Source organism: Indicator indicator, chromosome 4 (genome assembly GCF_027791375.1).
Source record: "Indicator indicator isolate 239-I01 chromosome 4, UM_Iind_1.1, whole genome shotgun sequence".
Classification (NCBI taxonomy): domain Eukaryota; kingdom Metazoa; phylum Chordata; class Aves; order Piciformes; family Indicatoridae; genus Indicator; species Indicator indicator.
The window spans coordinates 42,611,695-42,638,935 of record NC_072013.1 but is presented as its reverse complement, the minus strand read 5'-3'; the positions used below and the strand labels follow the sequence as shown (position 1 = coordinate 42,638,935).

Genomic DNA, 27,241 nt, shown 5'->3' with positions numbered 1-27,241 from the left:
ATAGTAATATTTCAGTAGGGATCGTCTTTACTACCACCAAGGATTCAGTAGTACATAATCCAGAGATTTACTACAGCTTTTATTGTCTTTGTGCCAGAGCACCGTGTCCACTCTTGAGTCTTAGAAACTCTGAATTCCTCGTTCATAGCGTTTAAAAGGAAGGAAGAAAAGAGAGAAAAGCAAAAAAGGAAGGGGGAAAAAAAAGAAATAAAGGAAGCTGCTGGAAAGAAAGAAATTCGCTCAAACACAGATGAAACTTTGAACTTGGGTGTATAGGGTGTTTATGTACTTAGTTTGCAACTAAGTTTTTTGTGTTTATTTTTGGTTGTGTTTTTCTTTTTCCTTCCCTTGCAATGAACTGCAGGAACCGTTAGCGCTAGCAAGTGGAGCTTTGCCAGACTGGTGTGAGCAGCTAACAAGCAAGTGTCCTTTCTTAATTCCATTTGAAACAAGACAGTTGTACTTCACTTGCACAGCTTTTGGAGCATCAAGGTAATGTAATAAGTTTTTTTTTATTGCTAATTCACAGAAGGTCCTAAGGAGACAGATTTTGCTTGCCAAATGTAAAGCATTTTGGACAGTGGGGGGTAGGGGGGGAAGAAAAGAAAACTTCCAAAAAGACTTTTAGACTCTTGAAACATTTTTAGTATTTCTTGCTCATTGTGTTAGAGGTTTCTGATGAGTAGCATACGTTCTGTTTGATATTCTTCAGGAAATTATTTGAAGAAATTTCATTTTTCGACATGAGCTGAAGCTTTGCCTGTGTACCTTCTAGCTGGTTTAGTCTATCAGGTAGTAATTCGATGAGTTTGCAGCTCATTGCATAAAAGACTAATGAACAAAAGAGAAAATATTCTGAAAATAAATGTGAATTAACTGGTTTTTTGAAAACATATACCAAAGCACATATATTTTTTGTAGTTTTTACAACTGATTGTTTGGTGATTATTTGGCTTGGTTTGGGTTGTTTTTTTTTTTTAATTCACTAGAATCTTAATGTAGAAAAAACCTAACCACAAGGTGCTGTTTTAAGTTGTGTTAGCTGCATAATGAAACTACAGCAAAACCAGCCACACTAAAATATTTAAGAGTATCTTCACTTGTGCTTCGTTATTTAGGAACATTTAATGTTTTGATTGCAGCAGTGATTTACCTTGAGAATATGTAGACAGTGTAAATCTTTTTGCCATCTTACTTACAGGAATTTTTGTGTGGGTTTTACTGGCTGGTTTATATGTCTGTTTTCCAAAAAAAAGAAGAAAAATTTACAGAGGGAGTTGCAAAAAATTACTGTTGTGTCTAATACACAGTTGAAATGTCTCATAGGGAGTGTAAAATGTGGTGTTTAAAAAGAAAGAAGAGAAGAAAGTACAGTGTCTTGCAAAATAACAGTTTAAATCTTCCTAATATGGAAATAATTGGACCTTCTTTGGAAAAATTGTGGTTTAGATAAATTGTTCTAGGGTGATCCCTCAGGAAACATTGCATGGTATTTACTGGGTAAGGAGAGCTTCCTTAAGCTCTCCAAGTGCTGGAAGTAGTTCTTAAAACTCACATACTGTATGTGAGCCCTGTGTGTGCATACAGGTATGTACCCTGTGTATGTCACAACACCTGGCTGTACAGGCAAAACAGCCAGCAGATGGTAGTGTTGTAGATCGTTTCTGCTGCATACATAGCTACACATACAAGAATCTTCAACTCTGACTTCATGTAAGCAGTGCTGTTAGAGGCAGCTGTTCTTCCTTCCCTGGTCTGGGTCTATATGTGTATGATTGCACTTCAGCTGTCATAGAACGGTTTAGAAGGGACCTCCAAAGGTCATCTAGTTCAACCGCCCTGCAGTGAGCTGGGACATTCTCCCCTAGATCAGCTTGTTCAGGGCCTTGTCACGCTTGACCTTGAATGTTTCCAGGGATGGGGCCTCAACTAGCTCCCTGGGCAATCTGTTACACTGTTCCACCACCCTCATGAGTAGAGAACTTGTTCCTAACATCCAATCTAAATCTACTCTTCTCTAGTTTCAAATCATTGCCCCTCGTCCTATCACTGGGGGCCTTTGAAGGCAGTCCCTCTGCAGCCTTCTTGAAGGCCCCCTTCAGGTACTGGCAGGCTGCTATTGGGCCTTCCTGGAGGATTAAGAAGTACTGCAGTAAATGCTGCCCGCTGCCCATTCCACTGTCATTTGAAAACTGCAGTAATTCACATCCAGAACAGTAAGTTTTCGTTGGTGCTGTGTATTACACCAGTTCTCAAAACTCATCAAATAGGAAGCGACCCATATTGGGCATTGCAGGTATTTCTAAAAAATATTTGGTTATATAACAATTGAAAAACTGTAAGGCGGCAATTAGTGTTTAATAAGGTGATTGTGTTTTCATAGTGGTTACTTTTAAGTTTTCATGCTGGTAGACACAGAAGCATTAACCTGGTTTGTGTCTCCAGAGCAATTGTATGGCTACAGAACAGACGTGAAGCCACCGTTGAACGGACAAGGACCACAAGCACGGTGCGCCGTGATGATCCAGGAGAATTCAGAGTTGGACGACTCAAACATGAGAGAGTGAAAGTTCCGCGAGGTGAATCCTTGATGGAGTGGGCAGAAAATGTCATGCAGATTCATGCAGACAGAAAATCTGTTCTAGAGGTAAAGCATACCTAACAGAGCGAGGTTAGATAGCTGTTCCTAACTGAATATCCTGTTCTGTAACCAACACTGAACATTTCAATGGGATTTTCATTTATTATTAACATTCCTTCTTTTTCTAGGTTGAGTTCTTAGGGGAAGAAGGAACAGGCCTGGGACCTACCTTGGAATTTTATGCATTGGTGGCAGCAGAATTTCAGAGGACAGATTTGGGAGCTTGGCTTTGTGATGACGATTTTCCAGATGATGAGTCTCGTCAGGTATATTTCAGTTTGCATTTTCAATTGAGTGCTTGTAAAAGGAAAATCAGCAAGTTAGAAAGGGAAGAGCACATGATCAGTGAGAGCTGCTTACCATGGTCAAGGCTAATTAATCACTCAGCTCCACAGCTTGCTTTCTTACCTCTTCTAACAGAGAAGTTACGTTAATATAATATAAGGGAAACAGCACAGGTCACATAAAATCACCTTTAATAATGTCAGTTGTTTTTTTTTTTTGTCTGTCTCTTAAATCAGGTTGATATTGGTGGTGGATTGAAACCCCCTGGCTACTATGTACAGAGATCATGTGGACTCTTCACAGCACCATTCCCACAGGATAGCGATGAACTTGAAAGAATAACGAAACTCTTTCATTTCCTTGGAATTTTCTTGGCTAAATGCATTCAGGACAATAGACTTGTGGATTTACCCATTTCTAAGCCTTTTTTTAAACTCATGTGCATGGGGGACATAAAAAGTAACATGAGTAAGTTGATATACGAGTCACGGGGTGACAGAGACTTGCACTGTACTGAAAGTCAGTCAGAGGCTTCTACAGAAGAAGGGCATGATTCCTTGTCAGTAGGAAGTCTGGAAGAAGACTCCAAATCAGAATTTATTCTTGACCCACCAAAACCTAAACCTCCTGCCTGGTTTAATGGAATTTTAACGTGGGAAGACTTTGAATTAGTAAATCCACACAGAGCTAGGTTTCTAAAAGAAATTAAGGACCTTGCAATTAAAAGGCGTCAAATTTTAAGCAACAAAAGTCTGTCAGAAGATGAAAAGAACACAAAGCTACAGGAGTTAATGCTGAAGAATCCATCAGGTTCGGGGCCTCCACTTAGCATAGAGGATCTGGGGTAAGAGTTATCATCTATTTATAAATATATGAACAGTGTTATGTTAGAGACACATCAACATATAGAATGAAGAATGGTGATTTCTTCATTTTAAGTAGTATCATTGCGAGGGGGAATCATTAGAGATGCAGCACGATCCAACTTGCCATCTGTAGCTGTATTATTTTTTTCTTAGTTTGAGGATTTTTCTCTTTTCACTTGCTCAGTTTCCTAGCCTTTAAACTTAAACGTGGCTGCACTGCAATGCTGTTTTACTCTAGAAACACACAAACACTTGCAAAGACCTTTAGTTGTAGTAGTGTAAATTAGTAATTTCTTTGCTATGGTAACTTGGAATTTATCAAGTTTTTTTGAGAGCTTTTAAAGAGAACAGATTGAAATGTCAGATTGTGTTCAAGACACACTGCAATGTTTGAATCCATGTACCACAGAACATGTGCTAAATTGTAACAAATGTTAAAGATGTAACTGCTCACACCTGTAAACTTGTGTTAGGAGATCATCTTTTGTGGTTTTATTTCATTTCAAACAACAGTAGGTTTTCTACCATGAATATTATGAGTTACTGTTAAAATCATCTTGTGCTACCAGGATCGCTTACTCAAAGTTCAGTAATTACTGAAGGCCTTGCAGATTTTAGCATGGCTTAGAGAAAGCAAGTAGCCTAAATAAAGTAAGTGGCTCTGTAACTGTTGATGCTGTTAGAGAATGTAAAGGGTTTTTTGAGTTTGTGCACTGAATTTAACAGTTTGAGAAATTTTGAAGCTGATAACTTAAACATATCAAAGACTATGAGATTTTCAATGGTTAGAAAATCCAGATAGTGGCAGGTGAGCAGAGACATGTGCATACCATAGATTTGAAACATGTATTGTCTGTGTAGTCCATTATTAACTGTGTTTCTTATAGTGTAGTAGCACTGATGTTTGTGGATCACTTTGTATATCCACCAGGGTTTTGAAATGTAGTAAGATGCTTTTGGGTGTCGGGAGCAGTTTAAAATCTGGTGTGTTTGCAATTAGTAATTATCTTTGTATTTTGCAGTCTGAATTTTCAGTTCTGCCCCTCATCCAAAGTCTATGGGTTTACAGCTGTGGATCTCAAACCAGGTGGTGAAGATGAGGTAAGGAAGCTATCTACCTTTAGAGTTTAAAGAGTAGTTACAATTTTACAGTCTCAGTAGTGACTCCAGTGCAGAGTGAATTCTTACCGTATCTCTTGTTTTGCAGACCGTCACAATGGATAATGCAGAGGAGTATGTAGATCTCATGTTTGACTTCTGCATGCATACTGGTATACAGAAACAGATGGAGGCATTCAGAGGTAATGTGAACTAGGGCAGAATGTGTATGCAGTTAGGTGGGCCAACTGGTGTTCAGGTTGTTAAGGTGGTGGCATGGAATGGCTTTCAAAACCAAGCTTTTACATTAAGAATGCAATTTAGATAGTAATGTCATAGCACTTTGGCATTAGTTATGTCATTTTTAATCTTGAAAAGGTTCTGTTTACCTTATTTAAGACCTTAGAGCTGCCTTCCAATACCTGAAGGAATCCTACTGGAAGGCTGGAAAGGGACTTTTCATAAGGGTGTCTGGCAGTAGGACAAGGGGGAATGGGTTTAAGCTAAGAGTGGGTTTAGACTGGATCTTAGGAAGAAGTTTTTCAGTACGTGGGTGGAGAGACTCTGGAATAGGTTTTCCAGGGAGATTTTGGATGCCTCCTCCCTGGGAATGTTCAGGGCCAGGTTGGGTGAGGCCTTGAGCAGCCAAGTCTAGTTGAGAGTGGTCCCTGCCCAAGGCAGGGAAGTTGGAGTAGATGAACTCTAAGGTCCCTTCTAACCTAAGCCATTCTATGATTTTGGTTTGTTTTAAAATAGAATTGAAATGCTGTCATTTTATAAATATTCTTTGGATTTATAACTGTGTCTTGTGTAAATTAAAGATGGCTTCAATAGAGTCTTTCCAATGGAGAAGCTGAGTTCCTTCAGCCATGAAGAAGTTCAGATGATTCTTTGTGGAAATCAGTCACCTTCTTGGGCAGCTGAGGACATCATCAATTACACTGAACCCAAACTAGGATACACACGAGATAGGTACTTACATTCTGAGTAATTTTAAACTAGTAGCTAAAAGATACATTAAGCAACAAAATGTTAGATGAAGACACCAAATTGCATGGGATTAGTGGTCATTGAAGAGCAAATGATTGTCTAAAACTACATGAAATAACCATGTATGGTACAACAGGCATGTTAGAAGGTGGATAAAAAAACATTAAAATATTAAAACATGAATAACTATCAGAAATGTAATGACAGTGCAAAATACAAGCTACTAAACAGTATTTTAGAGTTTTTACTTAAATCTGGTGGTGGTTACAATTTCTGCTCACTTGAGTGTAGTTGATATTGTCCCTTATTATTTGTTTCTCTTCAGCTGTAGCTAAAAAGAATGTACTCTGCAGGGAACAAATATACTGGTGGCTTGCTGTTAGGCAGTGGTCTCCATGTTTTGGGGTTTGTTGGGTTTGGATTTTCTTGCTGCATGTCTTGTTTGGTAGCACAACTGTACAAATGACTTCTGGAACTGTGTTAGCATAAGGCCTGCTGAAGGATCTTCATCAGTCTAGTCTACTGTGTGGAGTGGTTCTTCTGTTGACCCTACCCTGCATGTGAATGTGCAGCTGAGATTACAGCACCTGATAATCAGAGTGTGCTTCAGCAGGCTGTGCTTTCCTCATGCTTTTTACTCCCCCTCATTCTCTGGGCTGGTATGGATGGTGGCACCTGCAGGATTCGTTGAAGATCTGAGTAGTCTGTTACCTTTTTTTATCCTTTTCTTTTTTTTTTTTTTTTTTTTTTTTCTTCACATGAAGATCTTTAATGAGATACAAATTTCACTTCTAAATTAAATTGAAGTGGCTTTGTAGTGCAGAAGTGGTACAGAAAAGATCTTAAGATTATAGTCAGTTGGATTCTTCTTATAGAATAGGTTTGAGATCTGTTTCCTTCTCTACCCATTCACATGCAAAATAGGCAAATAACCCTCCAAGTATGGAGAAAAGTTGTTTCTTACCTATGTTTTTCTGTGTAAAACTCAGAAAGGACATAAAAGAAATATTTTTATGAGAGGTATGATATTTTACTCTTAGACAGGTACTAGATTCTTACCTTTGCTGCTTAGACATGGCTAAAGATGATAATTGTACTGGGAAATCGGGAAATCAAAAATTCACTTTGGTGTTGTTACCATAACTGATTATTTTAATGTATTTTCAGCCCTGGATTCCTTCGATTCGTGAGAGTGTTGTGTGGTATGTCTTCAGATGAAAGGAAGGCTTTTCTCCAGTTCACCACTGGTTGTTCAACACTTCCCCCAGGAGGACTGGCAAATCTACATCCCCGGCTCACTGTTGTACGCAAGGTACGGCTTCTGCAGGTTGCCTTTCAAAGCACCTCTTTTGCCTTTTAAATCTAATCACTGATAAGTTTGGTTGGTTGGTTTTGATCTATGACACTATGCTAAACTAGTACCAACCTCTGTTTCAGGTCTGTTCTCTGAATTCATATTTTAATAGAGAAAAATTAATCACAGAACGTTAGGGGTTGGAAGGTACCTCGAAAGATCATCCAATCTGACCCCCCCTGCCAGAGCAGGATCACCTAGAGGAGGTCACACAGGAATGTGTCCAGGCAGGTTTTGAATGTTTCCAGAGAAGGAGACCACAACCTCTATGGGCAGCCTGTTTCAGGGCTCTTTCACCCTCACAGGGAAAAGGTTTTTCCTTCTGTTCACATGGAACCTCCTATGCTCCAGCTTGCACCCACTGCCCCTTGTTCTGTCATTGGGCATCACTGAGAAGAGCCTGGTTCTGTCCTCCTGGCACTCACCTTTCATGTTTATAAACATGAATGAGGTCACCCCTCCCTTTCCTCCAAGCTGAAGAGCCTCAGCTCCCTCAGCCTTTCTTCAGAAGGGAGATGTTCTAACTCCATCATCTTTGTGACTCTGCGATGGACTCTTTGAAGCAGTTCCCTGCGGTCCTTCTTGACCTGAGAAGCCCAGAACTGGGCACAGTATTCCAGATGTGGCCTCACCAGAGCAGAGTAGAGGGGGAGGAGAACCTCTGTCGACCTACTAACCACTCCCCTTCCAATACGCCCCAGGTTGCCATTGGCCTTCTTGGCCACAAAGGCACATTGCTGGCTCATGGTCGTAATTTATGTACGAAGTAAATATAAGTGGATCTGTAGCTTTCCTGATGCTACTGCTTCTATGGCAGCTGGTGTTATTTCTGCAGTCAATGCCACAAGTTAGAGAGGCCCTTACACAACATTTAGCTTCCAAATTGAGTGCTGTGAAACAACCACAGTAATAAAAAGTTTTGTTTCCCTCAGGTTGATGCTACAGATGCAAGTTACCCATCTGTGAATACATGTGTGCATTACCTCAAGTTGCCTGAGTATTCTTCTGAGGAGATAATGAGAGAGCGTCTGCTAGCTGCTACAATGGAGAAAGGCTTCCACCTCAACTGAGCTGCTGACTGCAGTATGGGACATGAGAAAGTGTTTTTTGATACTAGCGAAGCCTCTTGTGTTTGTGTGCAAAAAAAAAAAAAAGATCTCCACGCTGTGCTCTGATGAGACTTGCCTTTTTTTTCACCTGTGAGGCTTTAGGAACATGTGGAATAAGTTTGTTAGCTGCTAATGACAAAATAAATCCTTGTACCTACACAGCCAGCAAGAAATTGGCACAGAACACTGTGTGATGCTTCAAGGGCTTGCACAACTGGAAATTAAGGTGGTTCTGTTTGACTGTTCCAAAGAACAGATCATCAGATTTTCAGTGTTCACTGACACAAATTTCTAACAGTGTATTTGTGTAAAGTTTGTCATTTAATACCTTGTACACTACAGTTGCCATCACTGATACCTGTTTTGCTGGCTTTAAGCTAACTGGTCAAAAAAAAAAAAACTTGCTTCCTTAAAACTTAGAGTTAATGGGCATCTCCAGCTTTTTCTTTTTTAATGGTGCCTGCACTATTGGAGTATTTTAGTGGGTTTTTGCATATAATCATGCACAACCTTTTGGGGTTTTATTTTGGTTTGGTTTGGTTTTTGTGGTTTTGTTTTTTTTTTTCTTTTTCCAAGTGGGGAATATATTTTGATTTCTTAAATGCCCTTGCTATAAAGATCAAATCCTTAAGTGTGTTTGTGCAGCTCAACAATAAAGCTATTAAAAAACACTGGTCCCTAGTGCAAGGCACACTTAAAGCAAGTTTTACTTTTGGTTGTATTTTCTTTGTATATTATAAACATTTATTTAACTTGTTGCAGTTTGAAGTTTAAAACACAGACAAACAAACAACACCCAATGTATAAGCTCAAAAGTAATCATTAAAATGTTTGCAACATATAAAACTATCTCCTCTGAATAATTAATTAATGCTATTAAATCTCTGTACAGGTTCTGGACAATGCCAGCCATTTTTCAAGGTTTAAAAGAAGCACATGGCAATAATTCAGCTCACAAACACATCTCTGTGCTCACATCCTTTCAAAATTACACAGTGCAGCTTTTGAAGAACCAGTCTGGCAGCACTAATGCTGCATGTAGCAGTTTTTGGTGCTCTTCAGTGGGCCAATGTGACTTGAGGTTCTTCATTACATTGGAATAAAAGCCAGGTCAGATGATGGAGCTGAGTCAGCTTTACTTGGGATGGAGTGCCTGCCTTGATTTCAGCATTTGGTGAGGTGTTTACTTGTAAAGAGTGGCTTGCAGTAAGATAAAGTGAGATGCTGCAGTGATACCAGAGCAGAAAAATTACTGTTTAGTTGATTCTGTGTGGTAAGTTTTGTTGTGCCAGTTCTTTGGTACAGTCTTGTCTTGGACTGTTGCTGAGGGATGGCTTGCCAAGAGATTCTGCCTCACACACACAAATCCGGCTGATGCCAGATTACATTGCCTGTAAAGCCCTGTGAATAATGCCATGCCTTTGAAACATTCCCCAATGCAAAACTGAAGGGGAATCTCTACCCACCTCCCACCCATGTCTACTGTACTTCAACAAACAGTTGTATCCAGTCCAACTGTAACTCAACTGCCATAGTCTACCAGTACCCCCAGATCCTTCTTCACCAGGCTGCTTTCTAGCCACTCTTCCCCAAGCCCATAGCATTGCCTGGGGTTGTTGTGACCAAAGTGCAGGACCTGGAACCTGGTCTTGTTAAACCTCATTTTGTTGACCTTTGCCCATTGATTTAACCTGTCCAGATCTCTCTGCAGAGCCTTCCTACCCTCTAGCAGATCAACACTCCTGCTCAGTGTAGTGTCATCTGCAAACTTGCTGATGGTGCCCTTGATCCAGCAAAGAGTCCACCTGTCTATGCCGTGAGCCGCAAGTTTCTTGAGGAGAATGCTATGGGAGATGGTGTCAAAGGCTATACTAAACTTCAGGTAGCCTTTCCCTCATCCTCTAGATGGGTCGCCTGGTCACAGAAGGAGATGAGGCTGGTCAAGCAGGACCTCCCTTTCATGAACCCATGCTGGCTGGGCCTGATCTCACCATTACCCTGCTCTTGCTGTGCGAGCACACCCAAGATGAACAATTCCATAGTCTTCCCTGATACTGAGGTCAGGCTGACGGGCCTGGAGTTTCCCAGATCCTCCTTTTGGCCTTTTTTGTAGATGGGTGTCATGCTGGCAAGCCTCCAATCATCTGGCACCTGCCCTGTTGAGTGGGACTGCTGAGAGATGATGGAGAGTGGCTTGGCAAGCGTGTCTGCCAACTCCCTCAGCATCTTGAGTGAATCCCATCTGGCTGCCTTTGCCTTGCCCTTCAGGACTGTCTCCCAAGGGACACTTTTAACCAGTGTCCTGAACGGTCCGAAATCTGCCCTCCAGAAGTCCATGGTAGCAGTTTTACTGACATCCCCCCATCCTTACTGCACCAAGAATTGAGAATTCTGTCATTTCATGATCACTAAGCTCAAAGTGGCCTCCGACCACTACATCACTCACCAGTCCATCCCCATTTGTAAACAGTTAGTTCCCTGTTAGGCTCAGGAAGTTCTCTTCCACACACTTCAGGAACTTCTTCGAGTATTTTTTCCTCTGCTGTGTTGTATTTCCAGCAGACGTCTGGTAAATTAAAGTCTCCCATGACACTTCTGCAATCTCCTGTAGCATCCCTCCTCAGCCTGGTTTGGTGGTCTGTAGCAGATTCCCAACAGGCTATCTACCTGGTTGGCCTTTCCCCTAATCCTTAGCATAGGCACTCAACCTTACCATCACAGCTGTAATGGCCAGGAGGGCATTCGCCTGCCTCCCTGAGGGGGCACCTGCTTCCCCTCTCCCCTGTCTTTTAGGTATCCTCCTATTGGCTGGTGGCAGGAGGGGAGGGGGTCCAAGCTTCTTTATAAACCTCCATCTGATACCTTCGCCTCCTCCCCCTTGAGAAGGCAGATTTTTATTTGGTACCTAAGCTGGTACTGTGAAACTTGCATATCTTCTGTCAACATTTAAATCATGATGCATGAATAAAATACACTGGAGGAGAAAAAAAATACACTGCTGCACCAAAGTAGGGAAGTCTTTGTGTGGTTTATGAAGCCAACACGATAAAAGATGATCAAGCTTTATTTTCATGATTTTTTTATTACAGTTATAGTATTAAGTGGCAAATACTTGTAGTTACAACTTATATGGGATACAGGAATACTAAATACATCTGTACTTCTGTTATTTACATTTCTTTTGTCACCATAACTTCCATGGAAAAGGGAGTGAAAGTGGGGTTTTGATGAAGGATGAAGTGGCCATAAAAGTTGCAGAACTTCAATTTACATTTGTATGAAAAGTAAACAATTGAGTTGGTGCTTTAAGGAAGCACTGAATTTGTATTTCCATGTTTTGTCTTCTCATAGGTCTGGCAGAATGCTACATCATTCAGAGTAATCCCTAGACAGTCATGTGTAGGTTTCCATGACTTTATCCTCAATCAGTTTTTTTACATGTTGACTGTTTTAGAAAGATTTCTGCTGGGTCAGTAAAGCTGCAGCTGAAATTTAAGGTTCCACTTCATGTTTAGCTGTTACCTTTCTGTACAAAGGGTACAGGAGAAACAGGGAATGTTTTCCAGCTAATTTGAGTATTGGATGAGTTAGTCCTGTGGCATAGGAAAAACGCTTTTGATAGTTTCACCATCTTCCGTAAAATGCTTTAGTCAGTCTTGCACCTTCCTAGCTTTCTGCTACTTTGTCAAGCACAAGCAGGGGGGCAAGAATTCTGTTCACGTTTGTTTCCACGATACAACCATTTAGCACCATTTCATCCAAAATGATGTGCACTCTGTCCAAATTGAACATGATCTGGGGACACTCTGAGTTAAGGATATTTTGAACAACATGAAGATAATTCAGAGAAAACCTTAGGCACCTTAGTCTTTAATCACAGTTTACAAAAATGGCTCTTTATTTATTCTAATTTCTTTGCTGTTTATTTTAATAGATGTAGGAAAAACGTTCAACTGACACCTTTTTTCCTGACCATAGAGATGTCAGAAGATTGTAGCAGAGAAGTTGAAGCCCCCAGCAGTGTCCTATCCTGGAAGATTGCCACATAGTAGTAAAAGCAAGGTAAACTTCAACTTGGATGTAGGTGGTTAATTATAATATAATTGATATATTGAAATAAAAGTGGAATATAAAATGTTATCAAGAGATAACAGCCTTGAATGTGAAGATGCAAATACTCTACTTTTCTTCTTAGAAAAGCAATTGTCAGTCAAATTCTTAGAATCCAACTCTCAACTTTTCCTTAAACTATCTGAAAATAAACTGCTTGAAAACAGCAGTAATATGCTGATATGTAAAGTTGAGTCATTGCTCTAGTAATAAACCTCATAAAGAAGAGCAAAAGGAAAATGGGTTCCTATTCTAAGTACTTTCTAAAAGCTACTTCTAATCTGAAAATAATCTGAAGCAGTATTTGTACTATTGTGATATAGGAAATGTAAAGCAGTATTTGTAGGAAATGTATCCATAACCATGTCTTTATTTCCTTAACATTTTCCAATACCATCTGTCTCAAAAAAAAAAAAAAAAAAACAACAGAAAAACCCCAACCCAGGCCTTACTCTGGCATGAAGGGACAGGCAATCTTATACACATATTCATGTTCTGTGCATCCACCGAACAACTGCAAAGAGTTACTTCATGAAGAAAGCCTCTTTCTGTTGCCATCTATCCCCAGAATCTGAAATGAAAACAGGCATAGCAAAAGAGCCTGCTGGGTCCATCTGTTAGGCCTAGCTGACGTGCATATACAGAGAGATGTGAATAACCCTTCTTCTGCCTTGCTCTCCACCTGTTGCTGCTCTTCACAAGTGTTCTCAACTCTGCTCAACTCTGCCTCTAGTTCTCGGCTGGGTATTCAGGACCACTGCAGTGGAACTAGCAAGATACTTTAGAGTAACTTCTAAATAAATCTTTCAAAGCTTTTTTCCAACTTGGATACGAGTCTCTTAAGTGCTTTCTCTGTCTGTTAGGATATCGATGCCATGGCTGGAGCTCAGGAAGCCAACCTGGTTTTACTCTAGTCCTTATATTGATGTTAGAGGACTTCCATTCTAAGCAGTGGAGTTGCAAGAGCCTGTTTTTAGGTCATCAATGTTTTCTTGTCTTCAGCACAATGAAGTTGGTGGGGAGACAAAACCTTAAGCCACCAGTGGTGCAACCTCCTGAGCTCATGAATGTGAAAGGTCTTCTGTCAGGAACTGGACTTCAGTTAACTAACACTGAACATCCCCATGCCTAGGTTTTTAGCACCTGATTTTGAGAAGGGAGTTCCTCAATCTGAGTTTGGTACCTTAGGGTGGTGAAAGGAGTGGTGAAAGCCAGACGCATCAAATGAGCCTGAGGTTCTAGAGAACCAGGGCTGAAGGAATACTTGGGACTGTACAGAGGGATTTTTCTGTGATCCCTTCTGATTCAGAAGCCCAAGTGATTACTTCATGTAATGACAACTGGCTCAGTCTCTTTTAAAACATCATAAGAGATGCTGCCTGCCTGAAACCTGCAGAGGAGGGATGCTGAGACTGTCCTCAGCCTAGGGAATTCCAAACTCACCTTTCTCAGTGGACAAGCTTAGCTCAGATGGTAGCAGCTGCACCTGCTGCCTTCTACTTAAGGTTCTCCTGCTGTCCACAAAAATTCTTGAGCATGATGGTCTGGCCCAGCAATGAGAGCAGCTGAAGTTTTTGTCCCTGGTTTAGTGATTGCTTCTGCTGCATACATTAAAGCAAGAAGAGGGGCCCAGAGTATCTTGAATTAGCTTCGTGTGTGACCACCCTTCTATGAGGTGAAAAGTAGAAGCCTGAACTTGTTCAGAACGACCTGCAGGATGAACCTGTATGATCAAGTTGATGAGAATACAGCTAGCAGGCTGTCACCTTCCTCTGCAGTTTCAAATTGCTGTGCTCTGGGCTGAATTTGGTGCCATTTCTGCAGAAGGGTAAGCAATTGTACTGCTCCAACAAATGCATTCTGCTGCACCAAGAGCACAGCATTGTCCAGGTCTAGAATCATACAATGTTTTGGCTTGGGAAAGACTTTTCAAGGTTATCTAGTCTAACCCCCTGCAGTGACAAGGGACATCTTCTACTAGATCAGGTTGCTCTGAGTTCCATTCAACCTGACGATGAATATTTCCACAGATGGGGCATCTACCCTCTCTCTGGGCAAAGCTATTCCAGTGTTCCACCACCCTCACTGTAAAAAATTTCTTCCTTACATCTAGTCTAAATCTGTCTGCTTTTAGTTTAAAACTGTAAACCCTCGACCTATTGTAACAGGCCCTGCTAAAAACGTTGTCCCCATCTTTCTTATAGGTCCCTTTTAAGTAATGAAAAGTCACAATAAGGTCTCTGTGAAGCCTTCTCAGTTCCAGGCTGAACAAAGTGTAAGTGTACATGCAGTAGCAGAATTCAGGCCTCCAGACAACTTTACTACTAGTTACTGTTAGGAGAGGAAGAAAAACCATGAACAGGCTCTTGGATATATCCATGGTTCATCAGAGAGTTTCTAATTTGCTGGCCGAAATTTAACCACCTAATTTAACTCCAAGTTTTATTTTAAATACCAGATTTCTTCTTAAGTCTGCCTGAAGGCATAAATTGCTCCTAAAAACAAGACTTGTGAGGAGCAGGGCTACTCTTAAAACCTCAACAGTCTGTTTCTGTGGTTCCAGAGACAAAAGCAGTTTTTTACTTTGCCTGACTGGTTAAAGACTTGAGACAAACTTCTTCTTATGGTACACTTCTCAAGTAAATCAGATTTACACAAACATTTTAATCTGAGAAGTTAGCATTTTTTTATTCCAGTAATGTGAGAACTTTTAAGAAGACAGATTTTCTATTGCTGTTACTTCACCTCTAGCACTCTTCTACCCAGGCCAAGAGGACTTGTTAACAAAGGCAGATAACATTCCATTCAGGTTTCAACAAGTGCTAAAGCCGAATCCTCATGGCTTTTTAATATTTACATTCTACCATTGATTCACAATGCTCCAGTTCCCACAGCGGAGCAAGAGCACAGTCTCTCCAGGCCCTCCTTTCCTTTTGAGAGTCCCAAGGATATGAAACCCACAAGGCTGAATCAGCTAGGTTCAGTGATGATGCAGCAACTTGCTGTTCCCACCTTACTTTTCTGCGTCACCATGTTTATGAAAACATTTAAAACACGTCACTGTTTCGCTCAAACCCAGTATGGGTAGATGAGGCAGCAGTTCCCCTGCAGGGCCATTCCAGGTTATTTCTCCATTGCAGAGAACAGTGTAGGATTTCTGTTGATCTCACAGGCATCATTCCAGAACCAGGGAACTTCACCTGCAGTTTGAATGGGGACACTAATAGCCTTCTTGAAACATCTATCTTGAATTTGTAAGGTCCCAAAGTGTCCTTTACCCTCATCACCCTAACAACTTGTCTTCCTTCTTCAGTTCCCTTCCCACCTCCTTTTACAGTGCTGTTCTTGGCACACAGTCAGATTGCACAGGGAGCAACTTTGGCTTCTTTCCCTTTCCTGTAAGTCTCATGACTATATGGTTACATCTCATCATGCACACATTGAGTAGTCATTCACATCTCAATGCCCTGCCCAGTCAAAGATATGTATCTCTGGTTCTCAGCAAGGCTCATCCTCCCCACCTGTCACTTGTTTGGCAACTGACCCCAAATTTCAGGGCTTAATGCCCTGAAGTCATAGATCCACACTCAGTTGAAAAACAGCAAAGCAAACCAGTCTCAACAACTGGCAACACGAAGAAGCTATATGCAATGTGTGCACTGCCATGTGCTCCACCCACAACTGTCGTTTAAGGTCCTGTTTCCAGGAAGAATACTGGCTACCCACAGAAGAGGACTAAGGGACTTTAACTAGATCTGTGCAAGGGAACACCTCTCCTACGTGGATGGGCTGAGAGAGCTGGGGGTGTTCAGCCTGGAGAAGACTCTGGGGAGACCTAATAGTGGCCTTCCAGTACGTGAAGATCCCTACAAGAAGGCTGGAGAGGGACTGTTCCCAAAGGCCTGTAGAGATTGGACAAGGGGCAATAGCTTGGAATTAAGGAAGAGTAGATTTAGATTGGATGTTAGAAACAAGTTCTTTGCCATGAAGGTAGTGGAGCACTGGAACAGGTTGCCCAAGGATGTAGCTGAGGCCCCATCCTTGGAGGTATTGAAAGCAAGGCTCAACAGGGCTCTGGGCAACCTGATCTAGTTGAGGATGTCCCTGCTTACTGCAGGGGGGTTGGACTAGATGACCTTTGGAGGTCCCTTCCAACCCAAACCATTCTACGATTGTAAGTACACAGAAGAAAAGATGTCTAAATCTCTACATCTGTAGATAAAAGTCTGTAACAGAAGTTTTCAGAGCACCCAGACAGGAAGCACTCTTGTCAGGTGAGGGCAGAGTGAGCCCTTGCTGTCTTTGGTTTACAGATTTTAGTCAGTACTGCTGCGGGTGCGTACTCAGCAGTAGACATAAATGGCAGCTACTGCAACTGGTATTTAAATGGCACACTGGCTTTTGGTAACTTCAAGAGCTGCCCTTTTATTAAAGGCATTAATGTTACTTTCTACTATCACAAGGAGTTTTTATGGCAGCTACTGCAGCTGGTATTTAAATGGCACCCTGGCTTTTGGTAACTTCAAGAGCTGCCCTTTTATTAAAGGCATTAATAGTACTTTCTGCTACCACGAGGAGTTTTTATGGCACACACACTAAGAGGAGAAAAATTGCAACATAGTTTTTTGTCTCCATCCCCAAAACATTATATAGGCAGATACTGAAGTGGAGGAGAGGGACAAAGAGGAAAAGGCACATTTATACATTGCATGTGACAAATAATTTTCTTCATATAGAGACTTTCTAAGATACCTCAGGATTTTCCAGGCAAGTAATTAAGGGTGTGTCTTAAGAGTGCAGCCAACACCTTGTGATCAGGTAACACACACAGGAGCACTAACAAAAGCTCCTGTGGTACTTCTGGGGTAGATGGTTTCCTACTGAATACGCAGCATTGCAAAACTTTGATTTCCATCCTGGACGTTCATCTTTAACTGAAGATTTGTTCAGATTGCTTCTTTTTGTAATCTAGAGTCACACATTCCAGCTTCGTCTTTGCTAACATTAGCCATAAGTAGCTTTTAGTCAATCTAATGGCAAGCAAGTTTTAGGCACTGAAATCCATTTGATGCTTTCTTCCTCAAATGACTATGCTGACATTAACTAGGAGAGAAATGGTACCTTCAAGTCCTGTGATTATTCTAGAACAACAGTTTTAAGCTAATCATTATAGGTTTCCATTTCAGACACTTACTTTGCAGCACAAACTGAAGTGTACCCTTATAAATTCACTGAATAAATTCATCATTCCATTTCCTTACTACTTAAGCACACATTCTGGAAGTGTTATTCCACAGGGGAACTGAAGAATAGAGTTGATTCATGTGAAACATTCCCTGTATCAAAGCTTTTTAATCTGTCCTAGGAGTAGCAGCAGCTAGCTGCAATGGAATGCCATGTTGGTTTTGGATCAAAACAACATTCTTCAAATGCTTGGTCCTAGAGCACTCTGTCTTCTCCCTTCCCTCCCACAAAGGGAAAGTATTTGTTTCTTCTGTAAATTAATCATGTCTTTTCAATTAAGCTTTGCCTCACCTGTTCAAGCAATACAAAACTCAACTTTTCCTATTTTTAGAAATTCTCATGCTCAACAGCATATCATTCCCCACCAAGCTGCTGTGGGTAACATTTGCATTTTGATAGTATCTTTGTTATCATCATACCAAGAAGGTAGCTCCTCCACCATCCAAGCTGGGCTTTTAGAGCTGTACAGAATCCTACTCACTTGGTACATAGAAATGAAGCTCATTTAGTGCTACTAACACATTAGGAAGCAACACCACTAGGACAGTTTCAGTACTTGCTCACTGGAGTGGCCAAACACCAGCTCTCACAAATATTTCAAAACCTTTAGAAATGTCATCCTATCATAGGTATCCTGAAGTATGTGACTGACTCTCAAAGTGGACATCACATAATGGCTACATGCTTTACAATACACACATAAAAGCTTCTATAAAAGCTATGGCTCCTCTGAAGTAGTTACTTCATTGGCTAGTAGCTAATCAGTGTAATATGCATGAGATAACTTTGCAATTGCTTAGCATCACACAGGCACACCTGTGTCACACATATAAATGTTATATACAAATCCTGTTGGGCAGGATTCAGAATGGACCCTGTGTCTGCCTGTTGCCCAAGGTGCCCTTCCTGACAGCTGACTCCAGACTCAGGCCATGATGCAAACTACAATGCAGGTGCCCTGGGATGAATTTGGGTCTCTGGACACAAAGGAAAGCCAGAGTCGCATGAATGCCTCCTGGGGGTGTTCAAGGCCAGGTTGGATGAAGCCTTGAGCAGCCAAGTCTAGTTCAGAGGCATCCATGACCACAGCAGGAAGGTTGGAGTAGATGATCTCTAAGGTCTCTTCCAACCTAAGCTACTCTATGACTGGCAGGAGCAGGACATGAGGTGTGGCTGGGGAAGCTCTGAGCATCGGTGCACGTGCTGCAGGCTTAGCATGGGCTCCAGGAACCTTCCAAATGCCTGATGGCCTCAGCCTTTAGATTTAGCTGGGGTGAATAGCCTTTAATGATAATTATCTGTTTTTCATGGGGTTTAATTTCATGTAATTTCCTACTATTTTCTTCATGTTAGTAAACACTACTTTCTATACAGAATAGCCACTAGCACTTCTGAAATAAACTTCCTATGGATCTGTACACAAAAATAAGAGTGCAGAGACAGGAAATTGTGACAGCCTCTTGCCAGGTACTCTATATACAAAGATTCTGTAAATACTATTTGGTGTTTGCTGTTACAAACCTTCAGATAGTACTTCCTCCATCAGATATTTTGCATCCAAGCTAACTGTACTGAATACAGTGTTGGCAGAAGAGTATTTGGCAAAAGAAATGGTTTAATCCCAAGCAAGGATATTATCTTGTACTATGAAAGGCATATTGATGGGTTATTGCTTGCATTGGGCTAACATCTAAGACACTTGTAGTCCAGATCTTAGATTGTTTTTCCTGGCCTGCTACTAAAGCTCTTGTCAAAAATAAACACAGTCCTGAACAACTCACTTCTTCATTGTTACGCCTCTGCTTTGCATTTATTGTGGAGGGCATCTCACTGCATTTCAACTCTTTTAGGCATCCTCTCAATTTATGAAAAGCTCTTCTTCCTAAATGGGAGAATTGTCCTTGTGCATATATAGGAGTAAAATGTTATATTGTAAAATCCTTCCTGAAATTTATCATGTAGAAAAGGTGCATTTCTGAATGAAAAACTTCTATACATCATTCATCTGCCATACATGTCGAGGAGGAACATGTGAGACATGAGCTTTTCCAGTATTAGCAACTAAGAGCAATGCACACTCGTGTCCCAAGTATTTATATTCTACATGAGATCCATTCCTACAGGACTCATTCAGGCACCATATTGCAGCAGCTGCAAACATTGCTGCTGGCAGATAATGCAACAACTTAGCACTGCATGCAGAAACTTACTGGATAGGCAGCAGCCTTTCTCAGCTGTTAAATGGGCTACTGGTGGGAACTGTGTGTGCAGCTACAGGAAATGCCTCTCAGTATGAAAATGATGACCAGAGGCAGGCAGAATTTAGAGTCATGAGTAATCCAAATAAGATAAAAAGAATCAAGTAATTGCAGACTCAAAGTACACCATAGGGAAAGATAGTTGGGGGGAAACTATTTTTAAGTATAAATAGTGAATAGGTCAGGTTAGACTCTAACTCAGGTAAGTTTGCATGCAGGTATGTGTACTTCTAATCCTTAACAATAGTAACTGAATCAAAAAATGTAGTTACACATTTGCTTAGAAACATTAAGAATCCCTTCATGCTGAAATTTCATTATTGCTCCTTTAATTTTGGAGTTTTATATTAATACCACAGAATTTTGTGAATGTCAGGAAAGAAATATATGCTTACATAAATATATAAATTCAGTAAATGAAACAGAGCTCCAGCATGTGGCAAGCATTAAAAGTGAAATTAATTATTTCTTCCTGCTTTTTTTTTCAGTAAAGAAATAAGAAAAGTTACAAGAAAAATTCTGTAATTTTTTCTATAATGTTCATATGTACTAATTCTTAAGGTAAATAAACTAAATTACTTTGCCACCCTGGAATCAAATACTGCAGCTGTATTTCAGGTGTATAACTGAAACTATCTGTACCAGTAGACCTGCATTTAACCAAAACCAGACATAGGCATAAGTGGTGCTGTCAATATGCCAGAGGGATGGGATGTCATCCAGAAGGACCTGGACAAGCTGCAAGGGCAGGCAGGCAGGTGAACCTCATGAGGTTCAACAAGATCAAACATCTATTAAACATCTATTTTATTGCATATTGTAAAAAAGTAAACCCCTGATGTAATAATTTGTTAAGCCTGAATGTTCCCCCATGGATACAGCTTCTTTGCTTAGGTGTTAATGCCCTCCCTGTCTTGAAACGATACCAGGCTTATCTTAATCACTAAGGATTTAAATAGGTGACGCTCACGAATATCACCTTTTAGAAAGGTGACAGAGTGGTGCTACTTACTGTAGGTATGAAATTTGTGACACCTCTGCATTGCCTTGACTGTTTGACAGTGCTATCTACATAATATGAACTGGTACATGCACCAAAAAGAGACAGACGAGTGCATTTCTGATACTGAAAAGGATACATCCAATTCACTCTGCAAGAAAAGGAGACAGACAACCATTAGTTAGAGTCTGACTTCTCATCTCATAGTCATTAAACATTACACATCTCCTTAGAAAGAAAATAATGATAGAAATAATGATACAAAATTATAAGGCAATTCAGATTTCTGCTGTGGGCTGTGCAATTACATGCTCTTTCCTGCAACACTCCTTTGCCTTTGATGTGTTTCCTGCCTCTGAATTTTTTACTTAGAAAACCCCACTGTAACAGTTTGAAAAGCAGCATCACTGATCATGGCAACCCTAGCCCTGTATTCTCCCTTCCTCCTCCTGCAAAAACAAGATGGCAATGACAAGGTTACATTTTTATAAAAACACTGTTTAAAATGTTGCTGCAGATCATTTCAACAGAAAAACCTAGACATCAATATACCTATGGCTGTGGTAGCCATGGCTGAATATATTAGGAGGAGCAAGGCTACTCCAACCTTTTGACCCTTAGCACTTCTAACTGTTCTCCAGCCCCAGCAACACAATTCTTCATGCAGTTATCATTTCCCTTGTAGTCTTGCCCTGGATTTACCCCAAATATTTTCATTAATTTAACCAAAATGTCTGAGTTAGAAGTCCTTGTGGTCTTTTGACAGTCAACAGAAGAGAGGGGTATCTTCAACAGCTGACTCAGCACACTTGAGGCATGACTCACTTTCTCCAGATACTCATCTGTCTCTGCCAGTAATGGGAGCTTAGGATGATCAAACTTCTAACTTGGGTGCCTCAGCTTAAAGTCTAAATTTAGAAACAATTAATCACAGCCTCAGCAGTTAAGATCTTGCACGGTTGGGGTGGAGCTTTCCCAATCTCTGCTCAAAGAGGGAATCTTTATCAGCTAGCAAGGGAATTTAGTTTCCTAACACGGTTTCCATTCACAGTGTAGCTCTGGGCTTAGGTAGAGTTCCCACTGGTAAGTACCACTGCTACTTCTGTGGTCTCTAAAGATGTTCTAAACTGGAGTAGCTCCAGTCCATAGGCTCTGTTGAGTTACTGTCATTCTTCAATTAGAAATCTTTTATCCATCACAAAATTTGTATTTTAAAAGCCTGCTCTGTTCAAGTTTCCTCAGCATTAAAAAGTAGTTGAAAAGGTTGGAATGTGTATTCTGAACAGTATGCAGAATTTTCCCTGGGTAGCCACATAAAAGTGAAGAGGACTCAGAATTGCATCTCACAAGCAGCTTTGAAAACTTACCCCCTAATTCTATTAATATTTTTTTCTGATATCTAAATTCAAGTTCTGTAAACTCCATTAGATAAAAATAGAGTATGGGAGAATGTTTAAAGCTCACAAGCCTAAAAATAATAATAGATGATAAAATGTCCTACTGGAGCAGAACAGATGTTCTTTCATTTCCCAGAGCTCTGCCTGTGTTATCATTGTAATAACGGATTCTGCTAAAATTCTGCAAATCCTAAACATTAATCCATGATAGCACAGACTTAAGACTTTCTTGTTCTGTGGTTTCAGCCAGAAACCCCAGCTAGAATTATAGCCTTCTTCTTCAGTGCTCAGCTATTTATCATGTTATATGCTATTAAAAATAAAGCCATGGAATGGCATGAGATTTCTCTAACACACCCCACCGGCTCCCCTTTTGGTTCCCCTAATTTCAAGCTTGAAATGCTATGGAAAGTACAAACATCTTTGGTAGGATGAATTCAGCGAATTTCTAACAATTATATACATGGGCAAGGAATTAAGATAGACTACATTTATATGTATGAGAACTGCATCTATTTTTGCTCTGCCTCAAGTGAAGGAAATAAAATAGAGAAGTGATTGGCAACTATTAGCTCAATTAGATAAGATGTGACTAAATTTGATTATGCATTCCTGTGCTGCCAGGATCAAATGCCATTCCTAGTTATCACTGCTTAGGCTGGGAAAGCAATCATAACAATTTTAAGAGACAAATTCTGAGCTTAGTACAGTCAGAAAGTGATATACTTAGTACCAGCAGTGTCAACAGGCTGGTGCTATGCTAGTTGAGATAATAGCCTAAAACATTTGCCAGTTATCTAAGCAGTGAAAGGTGCTGATGACTTTTTCAGGCATGTCCTTGAATTCACAGAGGGAGCTCTACTATGGTACTAGGACTGTGAAACTAGTTACAGGCCCTGCATAATAATCTCTTGCATGTATAATTACCAAGGTTATACCCTCAAGCACATGGACTACAGAGGAAACCCTACCCAGTCCTTTTTTTTTTTTTTTCTGAGAGGGATATCAAACGTATCAGCACAGATAAACTGAAATTATGCCAAAGTATGATTTCAGGCAAATTGTTTTTTAACAAGATGGTTACAAACCCTGTATTAAATGGCACATATTCTAAGCAGGATTATAATGCTGCATTTTCAAACTTTGTAAAAATAAGCAAATAAAAAAAAAATCTCTCACAAAAAGCAGCAGTGTCATTTTAACTGGAGCCATGTCTGATGTTGGCTACCTATATCAGATAGCCACTGCTGCATGACAACACTACAAGGCACACAAGTACAGACTGGTTTTTGAGGTTTCATTTGTTCCATCCCTCTGATCTTGTTTAGTAAGAGTGATGTCAGCTCCCTGCTTAATGCTTACACCATCTTTATCATGAATGAAATTCATTTGAAGAATGTAATGCTAAGAACTGCAAAAAAACCCCAACAAATCTGTAAAGAAAATCCTCTTTATTTCTTTAAAACGTATAAAATGCCAATGGCTAATTTAAGAGTAAATGACCCAAAGAAACCTCCGAGTACAAGCATATAAAGCCACACTTTTCTAACAGAAGTATTTCTGGTGTTTTGTTTGATGATTTAGACCCCATGTATACCCTTACTTTTCTACAAAATCAACTAATACTGCTGTTGAAGTATTCAAAGTTTTAAATCAATATGAAAAAAAAAATATTCCCTGAAATGACATATTCACTAAAGCCTTGAAAGAAATATAATAGATTCAATGTCTGACTCACCACTCTGCTGAAGTATTTGTCCAAAACTTCCACAAAATTATGTATTAGTTCATATACTGCCATCTCATTCTGAAATTAAAACCAAGTGAATATGAAATTAATAGCTAAAAAATGTAACTGTTCTTTATTTCAGTTTGTGGTGCATGAAAAGCAAGCAGAAAATACAATAAGACCTAAAGTGCACAAGCTCTGACCACCACAACAAGAGGAGGTGCAGTTACCCAGCAGAGGTACCAAGAGTGTTCAGCAGCAGAAGCTTCAGGCCACCATGCAAGTAAGCACTGCTGTACCCAGTGGGTTTGTCTCGTCTGGGCTGCTCCCATCCCATCACATCCTTTGTTCCACCACCACTCAGGTTAGGCACATACAGATAGATAGAGCTAACAAGGCTATGCCTACCCATGCTGCAGTCACACAGTCCAGCTGCAGCACAGAGCCAGGCTATGCTGCAGCAGTATAGATTGGTGATTTTTGTAACATAGCCAGAAGCATTTGCCCCAAATTGCATACCATTATAACCCTATCTTGAAGACACTCTGGTGGTCAGCAGCTATTCCACACCACATGCCAAAGTCCCTAGTAGCAAGCTTTTAATTATTTTCTGAGAAGTGGGAATCAATGTAAATGCTGAAGCCATGCAGGCTCACCCTGAATGCATGTAAAAGCAGTACTTAGCAATTTTCAGATACCCTTTTTTATTAAAAAAGTAGAATGTAGTGGCATATTTCTAGCTGACAGTATGGGATTTTTTAAATTTGTCCAAGGAGGTTAAAAACAGTAAAAGCAGTTGGGAAGTCCCCACTGATGAGAGAGATGATCTGGCTGTAATGCTACTTCAGTTGAGGAAACCTCATCCACATAAATTTATGTTTAATCAAGCTCCAGTTTCAAAAGCAGCATCATTTCAAGGCTAAGGCTGAATGCCTCATGACAACAGTTCAATCTACTGCTATAGTCTGAAGTCAAACATACCACATTTTCTTTTGTATCTTTTTGTTTCACTGAAATAAAAATGGGGCTTTATTGCAATGACTCCTAGAAAGTCTTTAATTGCTATTGCAAGATTCCATACTGGAAGAAGACTAGAGCTCTTGCCCATGACAGTCACTACAAGCCTTCATTTCAAGAGGCAATACAATTTCTTACCTCTGTCTCATTGATTCCAACAACTACAAAAAGGGCTGCATACTGTCGGTACACCAGCCTGAAGTCCTTGTACTCAATGAAAGAGCACTAGGCAGAAGCAAAACAAGTCAAATGTAACTTTGTCAATGTCAAATGTAAAGAGTGCTCAAAGAGCATAAGGCCCACAAAGAACAATGGATTTGCCAAAATCCACCAAATAATTTTGACTTGAAAGAAATTTAGTAGAGGAGGTTGGAGTGAGGAGGGCTCAGCCTCTTCTGCTTGGTTTCAAGCTGTGCCAGGGGAAGTTTAAGAAGGATATTTGGAAATACTTCTTCACTGAAAGGGTTCTCAAATATTGGAATGGTCTGCCTGGGACAGTGGTGGAGTCACCATCCCCGTAAGCATTTAATTGGCATGTGGACCTGGCACTTAGGCACATGGTTTAGTGTTGACCCTTCCGAGCTGGGATGAGGGTTGGACTGGGTGATCTTGGAGGTCTCTTCCAACCAGATACATTCTGTGATTGTGTGATTCTCTAACTGTTGCACACAGCATTTCATCTACTGGCAGAAAACACATTAACACTTTTAAATGGCAATCAATACCTCCCCATAATTTTCTTTTAGAAGCACTTCCCAAAGAGACAACCTGAAGTTCTCCTTCATATTTAAAAAGTTATCTGTATTTTTCTATAAAAATCAAGAGTATTAAGACTTCCAGACCCAGGGGGGAAATCCACCTTTCATAATAAGGAGCCAGCAGATGGTGCTGTTATATACTGCTTTACAAGATACTGAGATGCCTCCTTCTTTTTTTAAAAGCATTTTGCTCAGTCCTTGAAACGGGAGGATACCATTGGTACTTCTGGTGCAATTTCTATTTGGGCATGCTCTTGCAAGAGCAGCACAGAGAAGGTTAATTTCTTTAGCCACTGTCAAGTCTGTGAACTAAGGCACTTTATAGGAACTACTGATTTTTTCAGAGGTTTTCTAGAATGAAGCATGTGAGGAAACTACTGTTCAAGGACACATCATTAGTGAAAAATAAAGAAGCTGACTTCAGAACACAAACCAGAAAACGCTGCTCACAGTCCACATCACAAATTTCTCCTCTAATGCAAGTCGATGTGTTCAAAAAATGTTTTGCCAAGTTTGGTACTTTTCTTATAGAACCAGTTAAACAAGCCATGAAAATCTCAATTTTCATGTAAGACATTCTCCAACTTGTGAAGACTTCTTTTGGGGAAAAAAAAACCTAATGCAGAGGCCTAAAAATGTGTGTTTCTAAGAACTCCTGTGTTTTAGAGAGTATCTTTACTTATAAACTTTTCACAAGTCTTTTATTTAAACTAAAAAAATCTACAAAACCTACCTGATCCTTTGAACGGGAGAGACAGTTTTTGATTACTTCAGCTTCCAGTATTGTCCTTTTATTAATTTCTACATGCTCATAATACCTAGAGAGCCTTGTTTGACCTTGTTTGTTTACCATAAGAAAAAATTTTATCATTTCTTTTTTTTTTTTTTTGGTTGATATCAGTGGGAGATTTGCTTATGGAGTGCACAAATCAAGAAGAGTATTTCTGTGAGGGAGAAAAAAAAGGAGGAGTTAAAAAAGACTTTCTAAAAGCCAGCAGGCCCAGATCCCCATATATTTAAGACTAATTTTATTGCTAAAACACAGAATAGAGGTAAAAAAGCTCTGAAAACTTCTGCATACATCCCATGAGGAAAGCTTCATTTTCACCACCAACACCCCAGATAATCATAAAACTATCTACTCAGTAATGGCTTTCACATTATCAGGCCATTTTCTTCCTACATGCTAATTGATTTGAAAACATTATCAGAAACGTGCCTAATACCAAAACATAAGATAAACACAGCTCACAAGAGCAACATTTGCTTGTTTTTCTGCTTTTATTTTTCTGACTCATATTTGACTATTTAATTCATACCATCCTGACAACAGATTGAAGGGAGAGAAGGCAGAGGGAAGCACATGGGCTACAACACATGACCAT

At 40.2% G+C, this 27,241-nt stretch overlaps 2 protein-coding genes across 4 annotated transcripts in view; one reads left to right on the top strand and one right to left on the bottom strand.

Annotated features, from left to right (window-relative positions):
- HECTD1 (HECT domain E3 ubiquitin protein ligase 1) overlaps nucleotides 1-9,171 on the top strand; it is a 64,244-nt gene extending 55,073 nt beyond the window's left edge. For 2 of the 3 annotated variants that reach the window (XM_054400787.1, XM_054400786.1), the window contains exons 33-41: nucleotides 365-492; nucleotides 2,446-2,647; nucleotides 2,770-2,907; nucleotides 3,163-3,770; nucleotides 4,815-4,893; nucleotides 5,000-5,093; nucleotides 5,712-5,862; nucleotides 7,048-7,192; nucleotides 8,167-9,171. In XM_054400787.1, the coding sequence (XP_054256762.1) occupies nucleotides 365-492; nucleotides 2,446-2,647; nucleotides 2,770-2,907; nucleotides 3,163-3,770; nucleotides 4,815-4,893; nucleotides 5,000-5,093; nucleotides 5,712-5,862; nucleotides 7,048-7,192; nucleotides 8,167-8,304 (1,683 nt within the window). In that variant the 3' untranslated portion in view covers nucleotides 8,305-9,171. Of the gene's footprint in view, nucleotides 1-364; nucleotides 493-2,445; nucleotides 2,648-2,769; nucleotides 2,908-3,162; nucleotides 3,771-4,814; nucleotides 4,894-4,999; nucleotides 5,094-5,711; nucleotides 5,863-7,047; nucleotides 7,193-8,166 lie in introns of those variants that run through there. The other variant, XM_054400788.1, reaches the window with a different exon arrangement.
- Nucleotides 9,172-11,454: 2,283 nt separating this feature from the next.
- Nucleotides 11,455-26,742, bottom strand: AP4S1 (adaptor related protein complex 4 subunit sigma 1). Its single transcript, XM_054400333.1, has 5 exons — nucleotides 26,590-26,742; nucleotides 25,237-25,323; nucleotides 24,091-24,159; nucleotides 21,095-21,106; nucleotides 11,455-12,138 (listed from the first exon to the last, which is right to left on the bottom strand). The coding sequence occupies exons 1-5, from the start codon at nucleotides 26,725-26,727 to the stop codon at nucleotides 12,010-12,012; spliced, it is 435 nt and encodes a 144-aa protein (XP_054256308.1). The 5' UTR covers nucleotides 26,728-26,742; the 3' UTR covers nucleotides 11,455-12,009.
- Between the last annotated feature and the right edge of the window lie 499 nt (nucleotides 26,743-27,241).